Source organism: Solanum pennellii, chromosome 12 (assembly GCF_001406875.1).
Source record: "Solanum pennellii chromosome 12, SPENNV200".
Taxonomy (NCBI): Eukaryota; Viridiplantae; Streptophyta; class Magnoliopsida; order Solanales; family Solanaceae; genus Solanum; species Solanum pennellii.
This window is the reverse complement of record NC_028648.1, coordinates 61407025-61429403: the sequence shown is the minus strand read 5'-3', so window position 1 is coordinate 61429403 and position 22379 is coordinate 61407025. Positions and strand designations below refer to the sequence as shown.

Sequence of the window (22379 nt, the reverse complement as noted above, 5' to 3'; positions counted from 1 at the left end):
TGAAGGATTCACTAGGTTTCTTCTTCAAATTTTGAATGTAAAACCAATCAGGTGCATTTTCTATATTAAAACCAAACCCATTCATGAAATAGGTTGCCATATCTACCCACTCTACCCATTTTCGCGAGTCTTGCTCAATATACCATGCTAAGACCTCCCCATTAAGACTCCTCATAAACAGCTTCATGAGTATGCTCTCGTCTCTTCCCACCCCTACAAGTCTGTCACAGTACATTCGTAGGTGGGCTTTGGGATCCCCAATGCCATTGAACATCTAAAATTTTGGAAGCTTGTATCCTTCGGGCAGTTCTACATCAGGGTGCATGCACAGATCCTCGTAGCTCAGTCCTCCTAACCTCTTATTTCCTTCAACATGCTGCACCCTGTTGGTCAATCTATCTAATCTCTCAATGAGGTTTTTTTATCAGAATGTCTTTTTGGTGGGACTCTGATTCATAGAGAACATGGGTCAGAGGAGCGGTTTCCACATATATTGGATTGAGGTTGTTGTTTCCAGAGTATATGGGGGATTTGCATTTGGGGTTGTTTCTGGGAGGGTTTGCTTGGTTTGTTGGTAATAATGGTGAAACGGAACTTGGGTATTTTGGGCATGGGGTGGTGGAAAAGTATTTGGATGAGTGGGTTCAGGTCGGGATATATTGATTGGAGGATCATTTGGCATGGTTGTTTGGTTAGTGTGAGGAAGATTGTCTATGTTTTCTTCAAATTGGGTTCCAAGAGAGATAGACAGCTTGGCCAAATTTGGAGAAAACATAGACAATCTTCCTCACACTAACCAAACAATCATGCCAAATAATCCTCCAATCAATATATCCCGACCTGAACCCACTCGTCCAAATACCTTTCCACCACCCCATGCCCAAAATACACAAGTTCCGTTCCACCATTATTACCAACAAACCAAGCCAACCCTCCCAAAAACAACCCCAAATGCAAATCCCCCATATACTCTCGGAAACAACAACCTCAATCCAATATATTTGGAAACCGCTCCTCTGACCCATGACCTCCATGAATCAGAGTCCCACCAAAAGGATATTCTGATAAAAAAACCTCATTGAGAGATTAGATAGATTGACCAACAGGGTGCAACATGTTGAAGGAAATAAGAGGTTAGGAGGACTGAGCTACGAGGATCTGTGTATGCACCCTGATGTAGAACTGCCCGAAGGATACAAGCTTCCAAAATTCAAGATGTTCAATGGCATTGGGGATCGCAAAGCCCACTTACGAATGTACTGTGACAAACTTGTAGGGGTGGGAAGAGACGAGAGGATACTCATGAAGCTGTTTATGAGGAGTCATACTGAGAGGCCCTAGCATAGTATATTGAGCAAGACTCGCGAAAATGGGTAGAGTGGGTAGATATGGCAACGAATTTCACGAACAGGTTTGGTTTTAATATAGAAAATGCACCTGATTGATTTTACATTCAAAATTTGAAAAAAAAACCTAGTGAATCCTTCAGAGACTACGCCATAAGATAGAGGTCTGAAGCGGCTAGGGCCAGACCCCCTATGGAGTAATCTCAGATGAAAGACTACTTCATCCGTGCCCAAGAACCACAATACTATGACCAAATGATGCTGGTAGCTGAAAAGAGTTTCACTAAAATCATCAAACTAGGTGAAAGAATTGAAGAAGGCATAAATAATGGGACTATCATCAACTTGGAGGCTTTGCAAGCAACCAACAAGGCTCTGCAATCTGGTGGAATGATAGAAAATCGAAAGAAAATAGGTTCTGTAATGATGGCTCATGGAACCAAGGCCCCTTTGAGGCACCAGGCAACGAACCCACCACCATCCCCATACCCTCACACTCCATACCCTCAACATCCCTCAGCTCCACCACCTATATCTCCCCAACCCATGCCAATATATTGCGAAAACACTCCCCCTCAATATTCACATGCCTCATATCCTGTCTATAATATCCAACCAAACACTTCCAAACTCCACCACCCACTCAGACACCAAACTACCGAAACAGACCTCCTATGAAAGAATACCTACAAAAAATAATACCCCTTTGGCCGAACCCATAACACAACTTTATGAAAGACTGAAACAGGCTGGGTACGTCTCCCCAATTCCTGCATTACTTGTGGATGTTCGCGCAAAGTGGTACGACCCTAACAAGGTCTACGCCTACCATTTTGGGATGAAGGGTCACACTGCCGAAGTTTGCAGAGCCCTCAGGGATAAGGTTCAAATGTTGATTGATACAAAAACCATCCAACTCAAGGATTCTACACCGAATGTTGCAAACAATCCTCTTCCTAACCACCAGGTCAACATGGTGGAAGTTGGTGATGTCTGGGATTGGGAAGAATCTATCTGGACTCTCGAGACAGAAGAAGTCATGAATACCACCGCCCAAGCACCAATAATAGTGCAAGGACTCGCCCCATTCGAAGTCGAAGTTGCCGCACCCAGACCACCGTTCACTGTCTATAGGGCATCTTCCCCGATACAATGTGATACTCAAGCTGTACCTTGAGATTACAACAAAAGAGAAACGAAAGTGGAAGAGACAGATGTTGTAATAGGGGTCACCATATCTACAAAAAATTTACACTTCTCAAAATTTGGTTCAAGGAAGCTCTAGCAAATCCAAAGCACTAGTCGTAGAGCTTGAAGATCAGTGTATCTGGAAAAAAGGTTCAATATAAAGAAAACTCTGTCATTGAGCAGCTGAGTAAAACCCCATCCCAAATATCAATCCTGGCGTTACTGCAATCTTTTGAAACTCATCGGAATGCCCTTTTGAAGATCCTTGGTGAAGCTTATGTCCCATCTAACATCACTCGTGGAGAGGTAGCCCAAATGGTAGGGCATGTCTTTGAGGCTTACAAAATATCTTTTCACAAAGATGAGCTGCCACTCGAAGGAACGTCCCACAATAAAGCTATGTATATTTTGGTTTAGTAACAGGATAAGGTGATAACCAAAGCATTAGTTGATGCAGGCTCAGGTTTAAACATTTGCCCTCTGAGCACACTGACAAGGCTGGGCGTGTATAGTGCAAAAATTCAGACATGGAAGATGAATGTGAGGGCATTTTACGGCTCTCAGAGAGGCACTATTAGGGAGATAACCTTGGACATGCTCATTGGTCCTGTCACTTTACCAATAGATTTCCAAATCTTGGACATTCCCTCATCATATAACTTATTGTTGGGTCGTCCAGGGATTCATATGGCTGGAGCGGTCCCATCTACTCTTTACCAATGCTTGAAGTTTGAATGGGAATACGAAGAGGTTGTTGTCCATGGAGAAAAAGGGCATCCTGTATACACGATTGAAAGAAGAAAGCATATGGATGGTGAAATGTACCATATAGTGGAGCTTATTGGTGATATTGAATTACAGCCTTGGTTTAGCCAAAAAATCATAGATATGATGGTCTGGTTCGGTTTCGAACTAGGAAAAGGTTTGGAGGCTGAATTGCAAGGGATAGTCGAACCTATACAACTTGTTCGACATTCCACCACTTTTGGCTTGGGATATAATAAGTACACTACCGAAGAATGCCTCGATTGGCAACCACCTAGAGATGGGTACTACTATCATTGAAGAAACCCATACCGCCATTGCATCAATCATTTTGATCAGCAGGTTTCATGGGAGGCATTATTGATGAGATCTCAGACGACTTGAAGGGGTTGTCGTTGACCAAAGAAGAGGGGAAAGTTTGCAACGTCGTGATCAACGAGGAGGAGAAAGGGGGCCCTAGTGAAAGCAGGAAGGCAAAGATCAGCGTCAGCAACTGGACCTCAACTCCATCCAGACCTCGTCGGACATCTAGGTAGCCCTGGAAGATGTTTTTTATCAAGTTATTAATTTAAATAAAAAGAGTTTTCAATAAACGTTTTTAATTCCCATCTCCTGTATTGTTTTCAAATGAGAGCTTATGAAACTTTCAAATTTTTATCAATAAAGTTCTTTTCCCCATTCATCTATTTTTACCTTATATTTAATTGTGTGCTATTTTCTTTCTCACCAGAAAATCCACTATAAAAATGTTGAATTTGAGACTATGGCATACAATGAGACTGCTCAACTTAACATTAATGACTTAGAAGAAGTCGAAGACAACGAGGTCCCCAGCAGAGTCGTCATTCTGTCGCGCCCCATTTTTTCGTAAAAAACGAGTTTTTTGCACGACCTAACAACTCTTTTGGGATTATGAGTTTGGAGTCGCCACCTAACGAATTAAGGCGCGTTAGCGCACCCATCTAATCTAACTTAGTCTAGCTAAGTTCAACGAGCCAGAGATTAGGGTAAGGGTTCAAATTACCTCGAGGGGAAGGTGCTAGGCATCCCTCGAGGTCCACAAATATGGGTACCAACCGTATCTCATGCAATCTATGTGAGGGTTACAAGTAGCAATTAAGGTCACTTCATTAATATTATTTAAGTAGCATGCTTTCTAGGTGATAAGAAATATAAAACAAATGAGACCATTTTATTATTTTTGACCAATTAATTAATAAAGGCTAGGTGATAGCAAATATTAATAATTAAAATCATTTTATTAAACCTAACATGTGAGACTAGGTGATATAGCAACAAGTTGAATCAAATAGCTCATTATTATCTTATTAATATTGAAACATGCGACACTAAGTAATAACAATAAAATAGATATACTAAACAATTAAAAAAGAGATAAGCGAGAGGATAGAAAAGAGACAAATAAATAAGCAAATAATTTTATTATTTTTATTTTAATCTACCCCAAATTAATATAATTTAAAACAAACAAGTAAAGGGATAAAAAGGGAAGGGAGACTCAAAGGAGACTTTTTGGATTCAATACTCGACTTTTCATTTATTTTCCGATAGGCTGCCGTATAGGGATAGACAAAACCAAAGTTTGTCTTTCAAGCATAAGTCGATGTCATCATTTCCGTAGGGCCAACTACCCCTACCCACCACCACATGCATTTCATATCTAAAAGGTGCCTAATCGTCCCAACTTGATAGTCCAAGAGGCATTGGACTCTTAAAGGGTTGGTTTTAGACAAAATAGAATATAAGACCCTTCTAGACACCAAGTCAAACAAACAAGACAAACAAAACAGTCATTGTAGCACAGTAGATTTCAATTTGACCTCTAAATTTTAATTAGACATACTTGCAAACAACACATAATTGTGAGAGGTCTCATGTTAGGTGTATGAGCATACAAACAGAAAATTATAATAACGACAATTTAATTATGAGAGGGCAAATATGATAACATGGATGTAAATTTTAGTATTAACTAATTTTAGAGTGAGCAATGATTAATGACATAATAACTTTTGATTGACTTCCAAGTATAGCAAAGGATGTGATTACACATGCACATATATTAAAAATAGTAGTCGAATTAATTATTATGGTAGAAAATAATATTTTATAACAAAAGACTTGATTTGTTTAGGGCAGAAAATTATTTTAAGGACACCAGATTTTATTTATTTAAGGCAGAAAATTATTTTTTAAAAATAGCAAATAAATTTATTATTAAATACAACAAATTTTAGATAAATAACAAATTTATTATTAATTCAGAAAATTATTTTTTAGAATATTGATGGATTTACAGATTGGTTATTAATGTAAAAAATATATATTTTAGGCATAAATTAATTACAATGAAAAAAATTAAGTAATAGCAGATTTTAGATGCAAAAGAGGTTAATTATGATGCAGAAAAATATTAACTATTATTTTTTTAGATTTTTATAGGAAAATTAGTATGACAATTTTTTAGGAAGAAATACAAAATAATAATGTATGCAGAAAATTGCTCTTTTTCATAGAGTTGAAAATATTGATGGATTATCTAGTTGTAAAACATGCTGAAAATTATTAAGGAGTACTTTAATGCACAATCTTATTTAATTAAATTCTAGTATGCATGTTTTCTAAGTGAACATATTGAAACTTATTAATAAGAATTCATATTAACAAACAAGGGACAAATTGACAATTAAAGCTCTTGCTCCTTTTAACGTAAGTTAGCATACTAGAGATTAGCTTATGATTCCTATGATTTTATGCGATTGGAAAGTTAAAACAACACATATAGATGAAGCAAAAATATTTTAAACCTATAAGCATGCTTTCTAACACAAAAAAAAATATTACAAATTTGCATATAATCCCCCTCCCCTTAGGCGATCCCCCAAATTCATTTTATATATATAGAGTTAAAGAGTTGTACAAACATTACAAGTAAAAATAAAGAACGAATAAACATATATATAACAATAAAATGAACGAGGCTTCGTCCACAATTTCTTCTAGGCAATTCTTCAACATCTTGAACTCTAAGTTCAAAACCTGGTAGAAGAGGTAATGTAACACATATACGATGAGGAAATAGTTATAATATAAAATTCTCATAGTAACAAATTACTTTCATATTTACATATATAAACAACACACATAAGAAATAAAAGGGACAAAGCATAGATGAAGACATATTACCACACATAGAGAGAAAGGATAAGAGAAATATCTTGGATGCTTCCTTTTGTTTCCAACAACAACAATGATAATTATGCAAAAACGAGATTTTAGAATAGTAAAGAAGGCTAACCAATTACGCAGAAAATTTTATCAGCAATGAAGTATTAAGTAAGATTTCGATCCAACAACAGCAACACAGCAAGAAAGAGTTCAAAGGATGATTCAAAGATTTACGAGAATTCTAACTTTTTGAAGAATAGGAGAGTAATATATAAAGTATTTCAAGAAAAGGCAAAGAGGGAATGAGAGAGCAAAGTGTAATGAGAGAACTTGTTATTGAGAGAACTTGTGTTGAAAGTGAATGAGTGAATGAGTTAGTGATTTGAAAGAATGAGAAGAGGTATCTTATATAGTAGAAGAGGGGGAACAAAAATAGGAAAAGAAATAAATTAGAATAATTTATTAGCATAATATTCTTTTACCATAAATAAAGAAGAGCCAAAAGAATATTATTCTGCCATATATAAACAAGTAAGAAATAAGTAAATTTACAAATAAGGAAAGATAGATCAATTAAACTTATTCTTTTTTTTTAAGAAAGCCAAATCAGATTATTAAAAAATATATCTTACCAAACTTAAGCAAGTAAGAATAAATTTAAGAGAGAGTAATAATATTTTTCTTAAATAAAGAAGAGCTAAAATCAAAAAAAAATTAAAAATTATTTTATTACCAAAAATAAACGTGTAAGAAATAAAGTTAGAAAGATAATATTCTTTTACCTTAAATAAATAAGAGCCAAAACAGAATTATTTCAAAAATATTTTTTATTTAATATAAAATAAATAAGAAATCAATGCAATTCACTTAACTTAATTAAATATCACTTTTTAAAAAATACGAGATATAAGAATATTAAACAATGCATTTATACTAGACGTACACCAAAGGTGAAAGATCTTCTTGGATTCACCAACATGTACCATTTTTTTAATTTTATATATGTTTTGTAATAAAGTTATTTCTCGTACATTCTATTTGTTTCTTTTTTTATACTATAATTTAGTTTTCATTGGAAAAAAAAAGGTAGAAACTAAGAAGCAATGTGGATGGATAAGCAAAATCATGACCAAAAATTGAGAGACAATAAGAAGTGGCAAACAAGACTAATATGTGATATGTGGTAGCAAATATACCACTATATTGAAATCTTCTTTTCTCTCAAAATTAAAATATTTTATTCAGTATTATTTTTATATATCGTAAAATATAGCATTTATAACACAATATTTTATTTAATTCTAATACACCCTATCTATTTAGAATAATAAAACAAATTATCGATGAAAAAATTGTGTGTCACTATAACCAATCTCAACATTTTTAATTTTTATCTTTGATATACCTTATTCAATACTACTTTTATATATCCTATCGAACAACTCAAAAGAAATAAAAGTGGTCTAAAAATAAATAATTAATTAATTTTGTAGTTTTATCACTTCTGGATAATTCATACATGTGCACGTTTGATGTGGACTAGTAGGTTGTTGATTCATTGTCTCAAAATATTTTTAAAAAAAAAAATTCCTTGTAGCCTACATGTATTATAATTTCATGGTAGATAAATGTAAAAAAAACTTTCTAATATATTTTTCAACTGTAAATTTCATTTTAAAATCTAGTAAAAAACTTATGTTTAAATTTACTTTGACTCTCGTACTTGGAATTAAGTCAAAAAATTAGAACAAACCAAAATATGTAATGTTTGGCTATCTATAATTCACTTTCCACTAGTCTCACGTGTTAATTAGCTAATATTCATAGGATTGTCTATTTTTTTCATTCGGTGTTTGGAGTCCATATTAAAGCTTTGATTAAATTTAAATTGCGCATTCCAGGATTTATTCGGGGGTGACGTTTCCAACGAGATTTTTCCATATCCGAGGGTTAAACCCGAGACCTTCAATCAAGAGTGAAATACTTCCACCAGTGCACCACGAATATGTTATATATTGACTATTAAGAACACCAGTAAAAGATATTAGTTAAATTATTTGAGCTACTATGAGGGAATTAATGTCCAATTTTGATTTATTGAAAGTGAAGCTTAATTTTGGTGTCATCTTTAAGTATTTGATTTCGTTGATTTTATTTTGTGTAAATTATATATTTTTAATTGCATACTGAAAATAGCAGTATAAGTTTGTTAAGTTGTCTTGCATAATGATAAATGATTGCCTTGCCATTTTATTCATAAATTCTTTTCTGTTTCTTTCTTTCTTGAATTTGAGAACAACACGAATTGTAATAACTTGGTAAATATTTTTATTTTTACTTGAGAAATTTAGGGTTCAAGTTCCATATCCAGGATTCGAGTTTTCTTGGATATGTATTCGTCTTTTTTAAAGAGTTTCATCGGGTAAAAAACCAAAAAAATGAGAAACCATTAACAAGTTGGCCTACTAAATGACATAAAAAAAAGTTTTAATTTACGAATTTGACATCCAACAGTAAAATCTTCTATATATCTTTTTATACTACTTCCTTTTCCTGCTAAAAAATTTTCATTAGTTCTACATCGATTTTGTGTTGCATTATCAATTTTTTTTTTATTTTTGGGTTCTACGTCGAATTTTGTTATTAGATCTTAATATTGATTTATTTTGGGAGGTTCTCTGTTGATATTTTGAAGATAAAGATCTGAAAAATATTGAAGCTTATTTGTGCATCTGTGATTTGACTCGATTGGATGATATTGATTTAAAACGTCTTTAAGGAACTTTATGTAGACTTTGGAGATGTTTGGAGATGACTTGAAATAGATTTGAGCTAAAATTCCAATTAAAAACTTAAGGTTTAAGATGACTTCGTATATATATATTTCGTTTTATGTATCTCATGTATATTCTTTTGTATACCAGCATAGTAGAGCGACTAAAATGGGCTTATCTTATGGGGCCGGCCTAACTCAATCTGTTATTGAGAAAGGATTGAGATATATTTTTCAAGGAAAAATTAGGGCTTATAAGCCTAACTCATATAAGTCATTGTCCTTGATCGTGGTCGGGCCATGGGCCAAAACTATTTATTTAAGGGTAATTTATAGAAACTTACTAGTGGATGAGGTAATTACTTAGATGCACACCATGTTGTAATATTATGTATCAGATTTTGGTGCATCCACATACATAGACTCAAAATTCGATTTAATTTGTTCTAGATATACTATCCAGGTGGATTCACATGTATCTAGATATAGACAAATCTCACGGACTCGCCTTCCTCCAATTTCCCTCGTCACTCTCTTGTCACACTCACGTATCTGGTATACATGACACCATATACATATATCTCGTATATCTAATATCCTAGATACATGTTAATCAACTAGATTGTTTGCTACTGTTATTGAAACAACATCATCATTTGTCATATTTGATTTGAAAATCCCTTTCATTTTCTTGATGATATTGAACTTCAAGTTTGAAAAGAAGAAAAAAAAGAGGGTTAACCCATCCCAACCCGCAACCCCTTCTAGAATTGGGTTAAATTAAGTATTTCAAGCCCTTCCAAATGAAGGATCGACCTGCCTTAGCCCATCAAATTTCTTAGCCCACAAGGCTTGGGCCGGATGGGGCTGGATTGACCCTTTCAACTTTGTTTGATTTGTTTTCTATTTTGTGTTTATGGAACTTTTTTCACTTGTCTTTTGTTTTCCTTTTGGTCTTTTCAAATTCAATTTTAAATTACTTCAACTTTGTGATTTACCGAATTATTTTTTAGATATCAAACCTAGAAATATGAGTTTTTTTGCTATGATTCATAAAGATTTACAGCTTCAATCAATGTTAAAACTTGCCTTCAAACAATCCATAAAATTGGGTAAGTAAATTATTATTCATTATAAATTTAGACCGAAGGCTTAATAACTTAATAGATCACTTTTCTCTTCTTTTTTCTTTCTTTTTTTTTTTTAAATTTCTATAAGTAGGTACTCCCATGTAAACTAATATCTTAATATAAATACATATAATATCGGTTTGATGTTGAAAAAGTCATGTTAGTGTGAAATCATTGCAAGTTGTACCCCTCAACTTCTTACCTTTTCTTTCATATTTTTCTTATTAATTACTTGTATGTTTTAGAAAATAAACTTTTAGAAATTAGACTTCATAATTCTAAATCTTTTTTTTTTTGTATTTGTAAGGTGAGATTTTTTCTGTATTGAGTAGGAAGTAGTGAGCGATTCAAATTAAATTAGAATTTTGATGTGAGTTTTAAAAAAAAAAAGAATGTTAGAGAATATAATTTGGCTGTTTTAAGTACTCATAATCTCAGAAAGCATATATTCTCACATATCATACAAGTAGCTTGTCGCCATTTGTATAAATTAAGTCCCAAAGGAGTAATCTATAATTAGTCAGAGTGAAGTTAATTAATAAAACAATTAAAAATAGAATTAAATTATATTTCATAAGTTGAGCTTAAATGAAAAAAAAAATAAAAAATCACATATTTGACGCAACTTGTTTGGATCGAGCAGTCACTTGTAGAAGATAAAACGGAATTCAATATCATTCATATAGTTATAATAAAAAATTGAAACTAATAAATTCTTTTATTCTCCAGAAACTAATAGCTTTTCGCATTGACACTAATAACAATTGGACCAAATAGTACGAAAAGAGGTTCGATAAGAAAAAGAGGCTGGCAATGTGAAGAATGAATAAGATAGAGAGAAGAATGACAGAAATACTTGATAATGATGTTTATGGTACATTAAGAATTGTAGAAAATGATTGGGTGTGAAATTGTTTCGTGAGAAAAGAAAAAAAAAAAATAATATTCGATGAGATGTACCAAAAAATCATTCGTTATATATCAAGTATATTAGGGTTTGATAAAAGTATAAACTTATGTAAATAAGGTCTCTTTATGTAAATAAGGACTTTTATAGTTCTAAGTGTAAGACTAAAAGATTCAACATATTTAATTTAATGTGCATTAATAGCAAGAACTTTGGCGAAACAGCAACGGCGAAGCGAATAACAACCAACATAGTTGCTTCGAAGAAGGTTCCGATCAAAGATTGGATCGAGTTGCAGTATTGAAGTCTCGGTCTCATGAGGACGGATCTATTTAGTTCCATCTCGATTCATTCCCATTTTGTTATTATCTTTTCTTTGTGATTTTCTGATTCTCTGAAACTATCTTAGAGCGCCTTTGTTTTATTAGGTGATGACTTTTTTTAAAAAAATAAACCTAAAAAAGTGGTCAAGTTATTGTACAAACCCCATTTTGCAAAAAATTAGGGCGACATAAATTCTTCTTAATTACTTAGAATTTCTTTCTTCCCTTTAATTTTCCTACTTCTTTAATATTTAGTATATATATATATTATTCTCATAAATTTTTAAAATACATAACAACTTATTATTATTTTCAATCGTTAGTATAATATTTCTTTTAATACGAATAGTCATATATAAATTATTATACGTTACATTATACCACAAATGTTTATATCTTAGATAAGTTCTTATTCATTACAATTTTGAAAAAAGTTTCATTTGAATCAATTGTTATGCAAACTATCAAAATATCTTGAAAGTAGTAGAAATATTATATATAAAACTTAGACTAAACCTAATCAAACCAATTAGAATATCAATTTTACTTGTATATATTTCATATTACATTTAATTACAAAAATAGGTCTAAGTCATAATGACTGTTACAATTTAAAAGACATTCAAAGTGAAGACAATATTTTTTTGGGGAAAATGTTGAGAAATACTTTAATTTTGGCGGAAATTGTTGTTAGGGTATCAAATTTTATGGAAGACCTTTTACCCCATGCACTATTTAATAGTTTATTTTAAAGGTATGTATGTGCACACGTTACTATTTATAATTATGTAATATTTATGATGTCCACGTGGGCATATATATACCTTTAAAATACACTATTAAATAGTGCAGAAGTAAATGGTCTTTTCCAAAGTTCGGTATTGTTACAATAATTTCCATCAAAGTTCGAATATATTTCACACTAAATTTCTTATCTTTTTAAATTTAATTATTTGATAATCTAATTAGCTTGAGCTTCATATGTCTAAGAAACACCTTAAAGAATTGAAGACGGACTTACAAAGCCAATTTCAAAATATGATTGATTGAAATTAAAGTGAATAAGACATATTAAAAAATAGAAAGCTAACTGCAATTTAGTTACCCACAACTTTTGATTATAACAACATCAACTACATTTGAGTAAAGTTTTAAAAATATGTGCATAGTGTCTGATAAAAGACTGACAACATACTATTAAGATAATAACAATCAATACTAACAATAAATGCATAAACATTTATATTTTGGAAAATTACATAACTACATAATTTATTTATTTTTATATTTTCTAAAATTTTCTACCATTTTAAAAATTCCTTTTTTTCTATTTTACTCTCCTTTTCTAGATACATCATTCGCAACCTTCCAACCCAATACTTTTTGTTGTTATTTTCACGCCTAAAATCACTCTCATGTATTAACAGTTACCTATATCACTCCATTTTTAAATTTCAAATCTATTCTCTCTCTATTTCATCGATTTCAAGTTCCTAAAAAAGTAAAATTTTATCTTCATCAATTTTTTCTTTCTAATTCTTAAATTATCATTTCTATATTAAAAAATAATTTTTTCATCTACAATTTTCTGATATATATAGATTCTGATCCTTCATCTTGTGTTGGGCTTACCCAATTTGATTCTAAGGATGTCTTTTTTATTTTATGAAATATAGATAGAAACAACGAAATGATCCATTAATCATGAAGAATTTGAGAACAGAGAAGTCGATGAAGGATGCATGCTCAAGTTTCAAAACTATTGTTGAAAAACGTCAAAAAGGGGGAAAAGTTGGATCTGACATTACACGACCATCACTATCGAAGATACAACTTTTCAATGTATCTCATTTATTTTGATTCTTAAATTAGTCTTTGTTAGTGTTATCACTGGTGTGATACATCACCGCTACAATAGCATCCATTTTATGCAATCTATCATGTTCATATTTAAGGTATTGATATATAACTCTAAATTGTAATGTTGTTGGATCTTCAATTAGTGTTTATCATGTTCAATATAAATGTATTTGATACATAAACACTACATAATGTATCATTTACATGTATCAAGTTATATAATGTATCTTCAATATTAATACATAAATCATAATGTATTATACATATCAATTTCGATCTTTTACTGCTAGATACATACACCTAAACTTTTTCAACTATAACGCTATGTGTTTGTACACATCACCTAATAAATACACTTGATACACCCTAATGTTCTATAGCTAAATCACCGTGTAACAAATTAATTGATTTGTATATGATACATAACATATATTAAATTCAATATGTTTCAAACTTTATACATGTATCATATGCATATCAACTGATCATCACTGTTTTATGTATCACACACGCAATAAATATGTTATTTGCAATCGTAATTTATAAAATTTTAATTGGATTTTTTATTTTTCTCTATTTTTTACTATAATAGCTTGATACATGATTTATCAACATTGATGTATTCGGAAAGTGAGTTATGCATCCGAATTGTGTAAAAATTAAGGAATTATTGTAATTATCAAAAGAGTAGGGATAAGATGTAGATTACTCCTTACACTATGAAAAATTTTCATACTTATATTTTGATACTAGTTCTTAGAATGTGCCTTACACATTTGATCTTTATTATTATATAAAGAGAAAAGACATAAAGTCAATATTGAAGTTGTCCCGAATCTTCAACAAGACACCTTAACTTACAATCGTCCTATTACCCCACTAAACAATTTTGAATAGATATAATTATATTGTTTTTCGTCCATATGACATAAAGAATGTTGTGCACTCTCTCAAAGAGAGTGAACAACCTGTAATAACTAATATAATTTTATTTTTTATAAGTATTCTATTATAAAATATTTTTTTTATTTTTCTTGTTATTTTAAAAAAAAAATTTCTTTTTTTTTCCTTTTCTTTCTTCCTTCTTTTTCAAAAATTCATTCTCATCTCCATCTATTAAAACTTCTTACTTTCAAAGTCACCATTCTTACTACAACTTCACCTTCCTTTTTTATTACTATTAGTTTTTCTCTCTTTAATTTTAAAATTTTATCAAAATATTTTCTTACATTTCGAACAATTTGATAAACCCATTAGATTTCAAGATGATTATGAAGTATCATATAGTTTTTTTAAATCCGATTTCAATTAAGTTCTTTCAATTTTGGGGGAATTAATTGATTTTTTTAAAATTATTATTTCTAATTTGGAATTTATATGAAAATGAGTAGTCTATGATACCTTCAAAATTTTAAATTTTCTTATAAAAATAATTAATTTTGCTATTAATAATTCAATAAAGTCTAAAAAAATAATGAATTCTATAAAGAATTTGACCCGAAGAAGAAAAAGAAAACAAAAAAATGGGAGTATGGCTCAATTTGACATGAGGTATATGAGGTGAAGAAAAAAAAAAGATAATTGAGGAATGAATCACTTGAAAGTGGAAGGTGAGATATGAAGTGAAATTCAAGATAAATCAAAATCAAAAGTCAAAAAGTAAGTGAGAGATAAATAAAGTAAAAATAAAAAGATAAAGGAAAATCTTAAAATTAAAAAAGTACATTTTAAATTAAATTAACACGTGTCATATAAGGATTGGTACGTGAACACACCTGCTTCTTAAAATTTAGGGCTGATCGAAAAATGGTATAATAATATATGTTCAAAATTGTTTAGTGGGTAATAGGACAGTTGCAAAGTTAAGGTGTCTTTTTGCAAATCCAAGACAACATCAATGGTGACTTAATGTCTTTTCTCTATATAAAATATACATGTCATCATATGCATACAAAATAAAAAAGGTTAAACAAAGCAATATATTCATCTAAATAAAAAAAATAATCGATGAATTGAATTTTTCGTAAGAAAGTCTAGTGGACTAACATTTTATGTCCAATTTATAAAGGAAGAAACTATGTATGTCGTGATAAATTATTAGCGGTCCAAGAATAATTCATAATCAAGCTAATAATAATAAGTTAATAGATGGTTAAAAGAACCGACATATGAGAAATATCAATGGAACATAATTACAAGTCACATTGAATATGAATTTAGAAGAAGAGGAGGGGGAGAACATCAATGAATCTAGTATTCACTAATTTGGCTATATGTAAAATTCTGAAAGCTTACTATTAGAAGTTGAAAAAAACTTTAAAACATTGAATGATATGGGAAAATGATAAGTCATTCTAGAGTATTGAAATATGTGACAATACTAAGGAAATTAATCCATTTGTATACTCAAATACATATTAATTATATTATTGTAAAACTTAATGTGATACTCCTAATTAATGATAAAATATTTAATAAATTAGATATTTCATAACATTTTAAGTTAATTATAGGGAAAAACAACAATTTAACTTTTTCATAAATTTCTTTCCACTTTTAATAATATATATGATATTATTATTATTATTATTATTATTATTATTATTATTATTATTATTATGTTTTTAATGAAAAACTGTCTTTTCAAATTTCTCAGACATTTTACTATTTTATTTATAAAAGTAGATTTCTAGCCCATAATATTTTTATTTAATATAAGAAATCCTAATTGACTGTTGTTCTTTTTACATTGTCTTCCTAATGAATAACTTACAATTCAAAATATAATTAAAATAATATAATTTAATTAATTAGATGTTTAATTTAATCTAGGAGTAAAATAGTAATCTAACTTTTCATCTTTGGAGCTTCCCAGTTACGTGGATAAGCAAACTTATACAATTTAATTACTCATCATAGCTATAGTTTGCTATGATTACCACTCGCGACTAACATTATACATTAATTATATGGGCTGACTTCGAGTTTGTATAATTAGTCATGTTTGTCTATGTATAATTCGTCAGGATATACAAATAAATATGTATAATATACAATTTTTTAGCCTATATACATATATAATTCAGCTCTCGCCACTCTCTGCCCTCTCTCGCTCGCCTCTCTCCTTCCTCTCTCAATCTCGCTCGCCTCTCTCCTCCCTCTCCCAATCTCGCTTGCCATTTATAACAAATGTATATGTATAATATATAGTTATATACAATTATATACATATATAATTCACCTCTCTCCCACTCTCTGCCCTCTCTCGCTGCCTCTCTCGATCTCGCTCGCCTCTCCCCTCCCTCTCCCAGTCTCGCTCACCTCTCTCCTCCCTCTCCCAATCTCTCTTGCCATATATACAATTACATATGTATCATATACAATTATCTAACCAATATACATATACAATTCACGTTTCTTCCATTCTTTTCCCCCTCTCGCCTCTCTCCTCTCTCATCTCTCTCTCAATCTCGCTTGCCTCTCTCCTCCAAATAACATGTAGCTACAAATTGTAATTATCAAACTATAGCTATGGAGAGTAATTAATTATTTTTAAGTGACTATGAAAAATTACGCAACAAAGCAAACTTATACTATTGAATTACACATCATAGCTATAGTTTGCTGTAATTGCCATTCTCGACAACATTATACATTAATTATGTGGGCTGACTTCGAGTTTGTATAATTAGTCACGTTTGTATATGTATAATTCGCCAGAATATATAAATACTTATGTATAATATACAATTATTTAACCTATATATATACAATTCACCTCTCTCCCACTCTCTCCCCTCTCTCGCTCGCCTCTCTCTTCTCTCCTCCCAATCTCACTCGCCTTTCTCCTCCCTCTCCCAATCTCTCTTGCCATATATACAAACACATATGTATAATATACAATTATATACATATACAGTTCACCTTTCTCCCACTCTCTGCCCTCTCTCGCTCGCTTCTCTCCTCCCTCTCTCGATCTCGCTCGCCTCTCTCCTCCCTCTTCCAGTATCGCTAGCCTCTTTTCTCCCTCTCCCAATCTCTCTTTCCATATATACAAATACATATGTATAATATGCAATAACCTAACCAATATACATATACAATTAACCTTTCTTCCACTCTTTTCCGCCTCTCTCCTCTCTCTCCCAGTATTGCTCGCCTCTCTCCTCCATATAACGTGTAGCTACAAATTGTAATTATCAAACTATAGCTATGGAGAGCAATTAATTATTTTTAAGTGGCTATATGTGAAAATTTCCCTATAATAAATATATAATATATGATGTTGCCATTGAATAATTTTGAGGCCTTATTTTTAAGGGCCCAAAGCCATTGCTTCAATGGCTTTAGGATTGAACCACCTCTACTAATGTTATATGTATCATGTATACTTATATATATCTATGAAAATTTTATGTGTTATACATCATATACATCGTATATATACATAACATAGTAGCATTACTTTATCACTAAACAAGCAAACATCAACAATGCTTTAATGCATCATAGTAAAACAAGTCTCATCAGGTTACAATATGTGTGACTAATTATATTTATTAGGTTTATGTATGTCTTGTGTATATAATGAAGTTAAATTCATCTTAATCCACTAAAATGGAAGCAAAGATAAAATCATGCAGTTATTGCACCAGTTACCTTTAAAATTGATTGGTGTTTAATTTTTGTCCATTATATTTCCGGTATTTAATTTCTGCCTTTGTTTATCTTAATGAAGATTTATGTAGCAAATTACTTTTACCTATTCAAATCTTGCCTTTCTCAATCAAAGTTTTGTAATATTTTTATGAAAAAAATTATCTTTGAAAGTTAAAATTTTTGCTAATTTCGATATAAGTTGTGTAGAATTAAGTTATGCAACATATATCATGCAGTATTTTTAGAATTTGTTGTAGTATTTGGTAATTGAAGTTGTGTAAATTGTGTAACATTTATAGTCTTTTTATCTTATTTGATTGAACATTTACTTCGTTGAATATAAGTTTCCTAGAAATTAAATAATGCGTTATACTGAAGTTTAATACTTTTAGGGCATATATATATTTTATTTTATTTTTAGTTGAATAACGTGTTAGTATTTTGTGAATTTTGATGTGTTCTTGATCATCGTTGTGTTGAGTTTGAAAGTTATTCTAGCAAAAATACATGTTTTAAAAGTACTTTCGAAATTGAATGTTCGATATGACTTGTGAGATATTATAATACGAAAATATAAACTTATGCTCAATAAAAAAAAAAGATGTTTGTTATTTCGTGTATTATATGCATCTTCGTTGATTTATTTCACTTAAAAGTGTTGAAAAGCAAATTGAAGAAGCATTGGACTTGTAACTATCCAAGCGTAATTGTTGAAGTATTGTTCAATTCAATTTAACGTTTGGGCCTCAAAATCCAGTGCCTCGTTTGTTTGTCCCCCTTAACACTCATTAAATAAACGGAAAAGGGCCTAAAATACCCTTGAAGTATTGAAAATGGTACAAAATTACCCTCCATCCACCTATTGGCTCCAAAATCCCCTTGTCATCCACCTTTGGGTTCAAAATTGACCACTTTTTTAATTGTTTTAAAATTATACTCTTTAAATATTTTTTAAAATACTTGGCGTTCAACTATTGATTATAATTTTAATTTATTAATATAATTTATAAACCAACCCACTACCACTCATTACTAACTAAACCTCACTCAATTAATGATCCAATTATAATATCAAAATCGTCATAAACACTACTAAAACACGAAGAAATTATAGATTTTTGAAAATGACATCCAAAATTATTCGAGTCTGAATCGAAACCCCAATTAAATTTAGGTTGAGCCGCTTATTTAGGAGGACACTTTCTTCAAAATTGAATTAGAAATTTATGATTAAAGGTAAATAAGTAATACATCCCGAATTAATTCATGCACTTTTTTTTAAATATAATTTTATAAATATTTATGATTTGTTTTAAAACCTTTAATATATTATTTTGAAAAAAATTTACCTATGAAGTAACATCACATAATTGAGACGTAAGAATAATTAAGTTGAACATAGTCAGACTTTTAAGTTTATCGGTGATTTTTATTTAGCCACCTGAATGTATGATAATTTACTTCTATAATTTTTAAAAACACTCAATTGGCAGTAGCTTGCATTAATAATGTGACGGGTTTATTAAGAGGAATTTAATTAGTAACGGGTGGGTAATGGATTGATATATAAATTATACTAATAAGTTAAATTTATAACAAATAGTTGAGCACCGCGTATTTTAAAAAAATTTTAAAAAGTTTAAACATAAAACCGTTAAATAAGTGGTCAATTTTGAACCAAAAGGTGGATGACAAGGGTATTTTGGACCCAATAAGTGGGTGGAAAGGGTATTTTGGAGCCAATAGGTGGATGGAGGGTAATTTTGTACCATTTTCAATACTTTGAGGGTATTTTAGGCCCTTTTCCGTTAAATAAAAGTGTTTCTGCTACTGATCAATGAACTCACCTTTATACGAATCAAATATTTTTCCTTTATTTTGATGTGAAATTTTCGTAAGTTTTAAAGTGAACCCCTTTTCAAGTTTTGTTATTAACGATCCATGAGTTGCAAAATCATGACTAGTACATTAATTCACCATCCCTTACAGGTTCAACATCATTGCTAAGGATTAGAAATAACACCAACTAGCCTTTGTGATCCTAATTATACTTTAAACTTAGTTATTTAAAACTATTTAAAGTTTAACCAAATTTGTAACACTTCAAACCTCTCTTCCTCATTCTTTTTCTTAAAAGGTTCGATGATTTAAATTATTGAAGTCTTAAAGTTTGAATTGTCAAATCAAAATTTAAGACTTTTAATTATGAAATTAGGCATCAGTAAAGTCCAATCCTAAATTTAGAATTTTGTCGTAACTTAACTTCAACCCAATAATCTGAACTTGAACAACATTCAATCGTGTATGCAATTCCGCTCTAATAGCCCATTTAAATTTCATACTCAAAAATTTAAAATTTGATCATAAAGTTTCTTTAACTAGGATTCCTAAAAATACCTATTTGTGCACATTCAACTCCGCTAAAATTTGCCTATCGTCATACTAGAAGGGATACAAAGTATTCCTAGTAAACCATACAAACCCAAGTGTAAATAGCGTTCGCTCAAATCCAAATTTTTAAGGTCTCACAATTTTATTTATTCTAATGTAACTCAAAAAAAATATGAAAAAATTAATGAAATATACGTTTTATATGTTTCTTTTATTTCTAATATCCTCTACTATTTATAAAAATTTCTAAAATCTTTTATTTCGTTAATGTATTTTGGGCTAGATATTAATATAACTGAGCCAATATTTAATTTATCAAAGCTCCATATTATGCATCCGATTTATTTTATAATGTGTGCGATCTAATTTTTAATGTATTTGAGATAAATATTAAGTATTCGGTTTATATTATAATGTATCTGAAATAATTTTTAATGTATTCGATTTATGTTACTTTTTAAGAAATGAATGTAATTACAAATTAAAAAGAAATAAAATGTAATTTCTTATTAAAATTATGTAATTCTTAAAATTTATCTAAATATCTCAATCGTAAAATGAAAAATATCGGCGCTACGTGGAATAATCATCTATCGATTAGTCCTTTGAAAATAAAAACAAAAACCATATTACACATGTATGGATCAGATTCACAGTCACCACAGTAGATCTAAACGTGTCTAGATGTATTTGGATCCATAGAAATTGAAGTCAAACACGTGAGAGTTACTGCCTTGCTCGTTCTATCACTAAAAACACAAGGTGCCTTCACTTAATCAATTATTGCTAATTTCTCCTCTCTCTCTTTCTTCTTCCTGCTGCCATTTCTCACTTCTCTGTGAGATTTTTTCGATCTTTGGATTCAGATTATTAACATCACTCTACCACAATGCCGTCGATTGTCGGAGGTCCGATGACTACCTTTGAGGATTCCGAGAAGGAAAGCGAGTATGGATACGTCAGAAAGGTAAAATTGTTTCTCCTTTAGATCTGTACCTCTGTTCTCCTTTAGATCGATGAAGTCGTATGCTTAGATCCTTTTGTTTATTAGTGCACTTTGGATTAGTATGCTATTGACTTTGAGATCTACTTTATTCTCGTTGATTGAATCGAATTGAATTATATTTGGATCGGTTTTACTTTACTTACCTGGATGATTCATTCAGCCTTAATTTTCTAATTGTGTTCTGGTATGAGAGTGTTAGTTTGGTCGCATACTCGCATCTGTTTTTCTGTAAAATTCGTACGGAGCTCTTTATGTTGAAGCTTAAGGAGTGGATCAGGGGTTAAACATCTAGCAGTTGATCATTTTTCAACTTTGATTAGTGATGTTCTCATTTATGAGTAATTAGGACATTTGCTTTTGCTTTTGCCTGTGTTTGTATACAGATTCTTGGTTTCTTCACTGTTTGCTACTACTTTTGTGTTAAATTATAGTTTTCATTATTAAGTTTTTTTTATTTTTATTATATATAATGTAGATGATTATACTGATTAAATTCTTTGATTGCCGATGTCTTTTGGTGGTTTTATTCTGTTCATTATATAGTATCTGTTTGTTGCATCATGACTTAGTCTTCCATCTGCTGTGAAAATGCGTATTAGTAGATCTTATGTGGTTGTCATTGCGTCTTCTTTAATAGGTGTCTGGACCAGTGGTTGTTGCTGATGGAATGGGAGGAGCTGCCATGTATGAACTAGTCCGTGTCGGACATGACAACCTCATTGGTGAAATTATTAGGCTGGAAGGAGATTCCGCTACAATTCAGGGTATATTCTTCGTGAATTTCGTTGTCCCTGCTAATATCAACTGTCCCTACAATATCTTATCTTCCCCCCCCCCCCCCT

General features: G+C 30.9%; 1 protein-coding gene across 1 annotated transcript in view; it reads left to right on the top strand.

Moving 5' to 3' along the window:
• The first annotated feature begins 21260 nt into the window (after positions 1 to 21260).
• LOC107007139 (V-type proton ATPase catalytic subunit A) overlaps positions 21261 to 22379 on the top strand; it is a 9114-nt gene continuing 7995 nt past the window's right edge. Inside the window, exons 1-2 of the mRNA XM_015205619.2 lie at positions 21261 to 21498; positions 22175 to 22301. Coding sequence (XP_015061105.1) covers positions 21421 to 21498; positions 22175 to 22301 — 205 coding nt within the window. The 5' untranslated portion in view covers positions 21261 to 21420. The remainder of the gene's footprint in view (positions 21499 to 22174; positions 22302 to 22379) is intronic.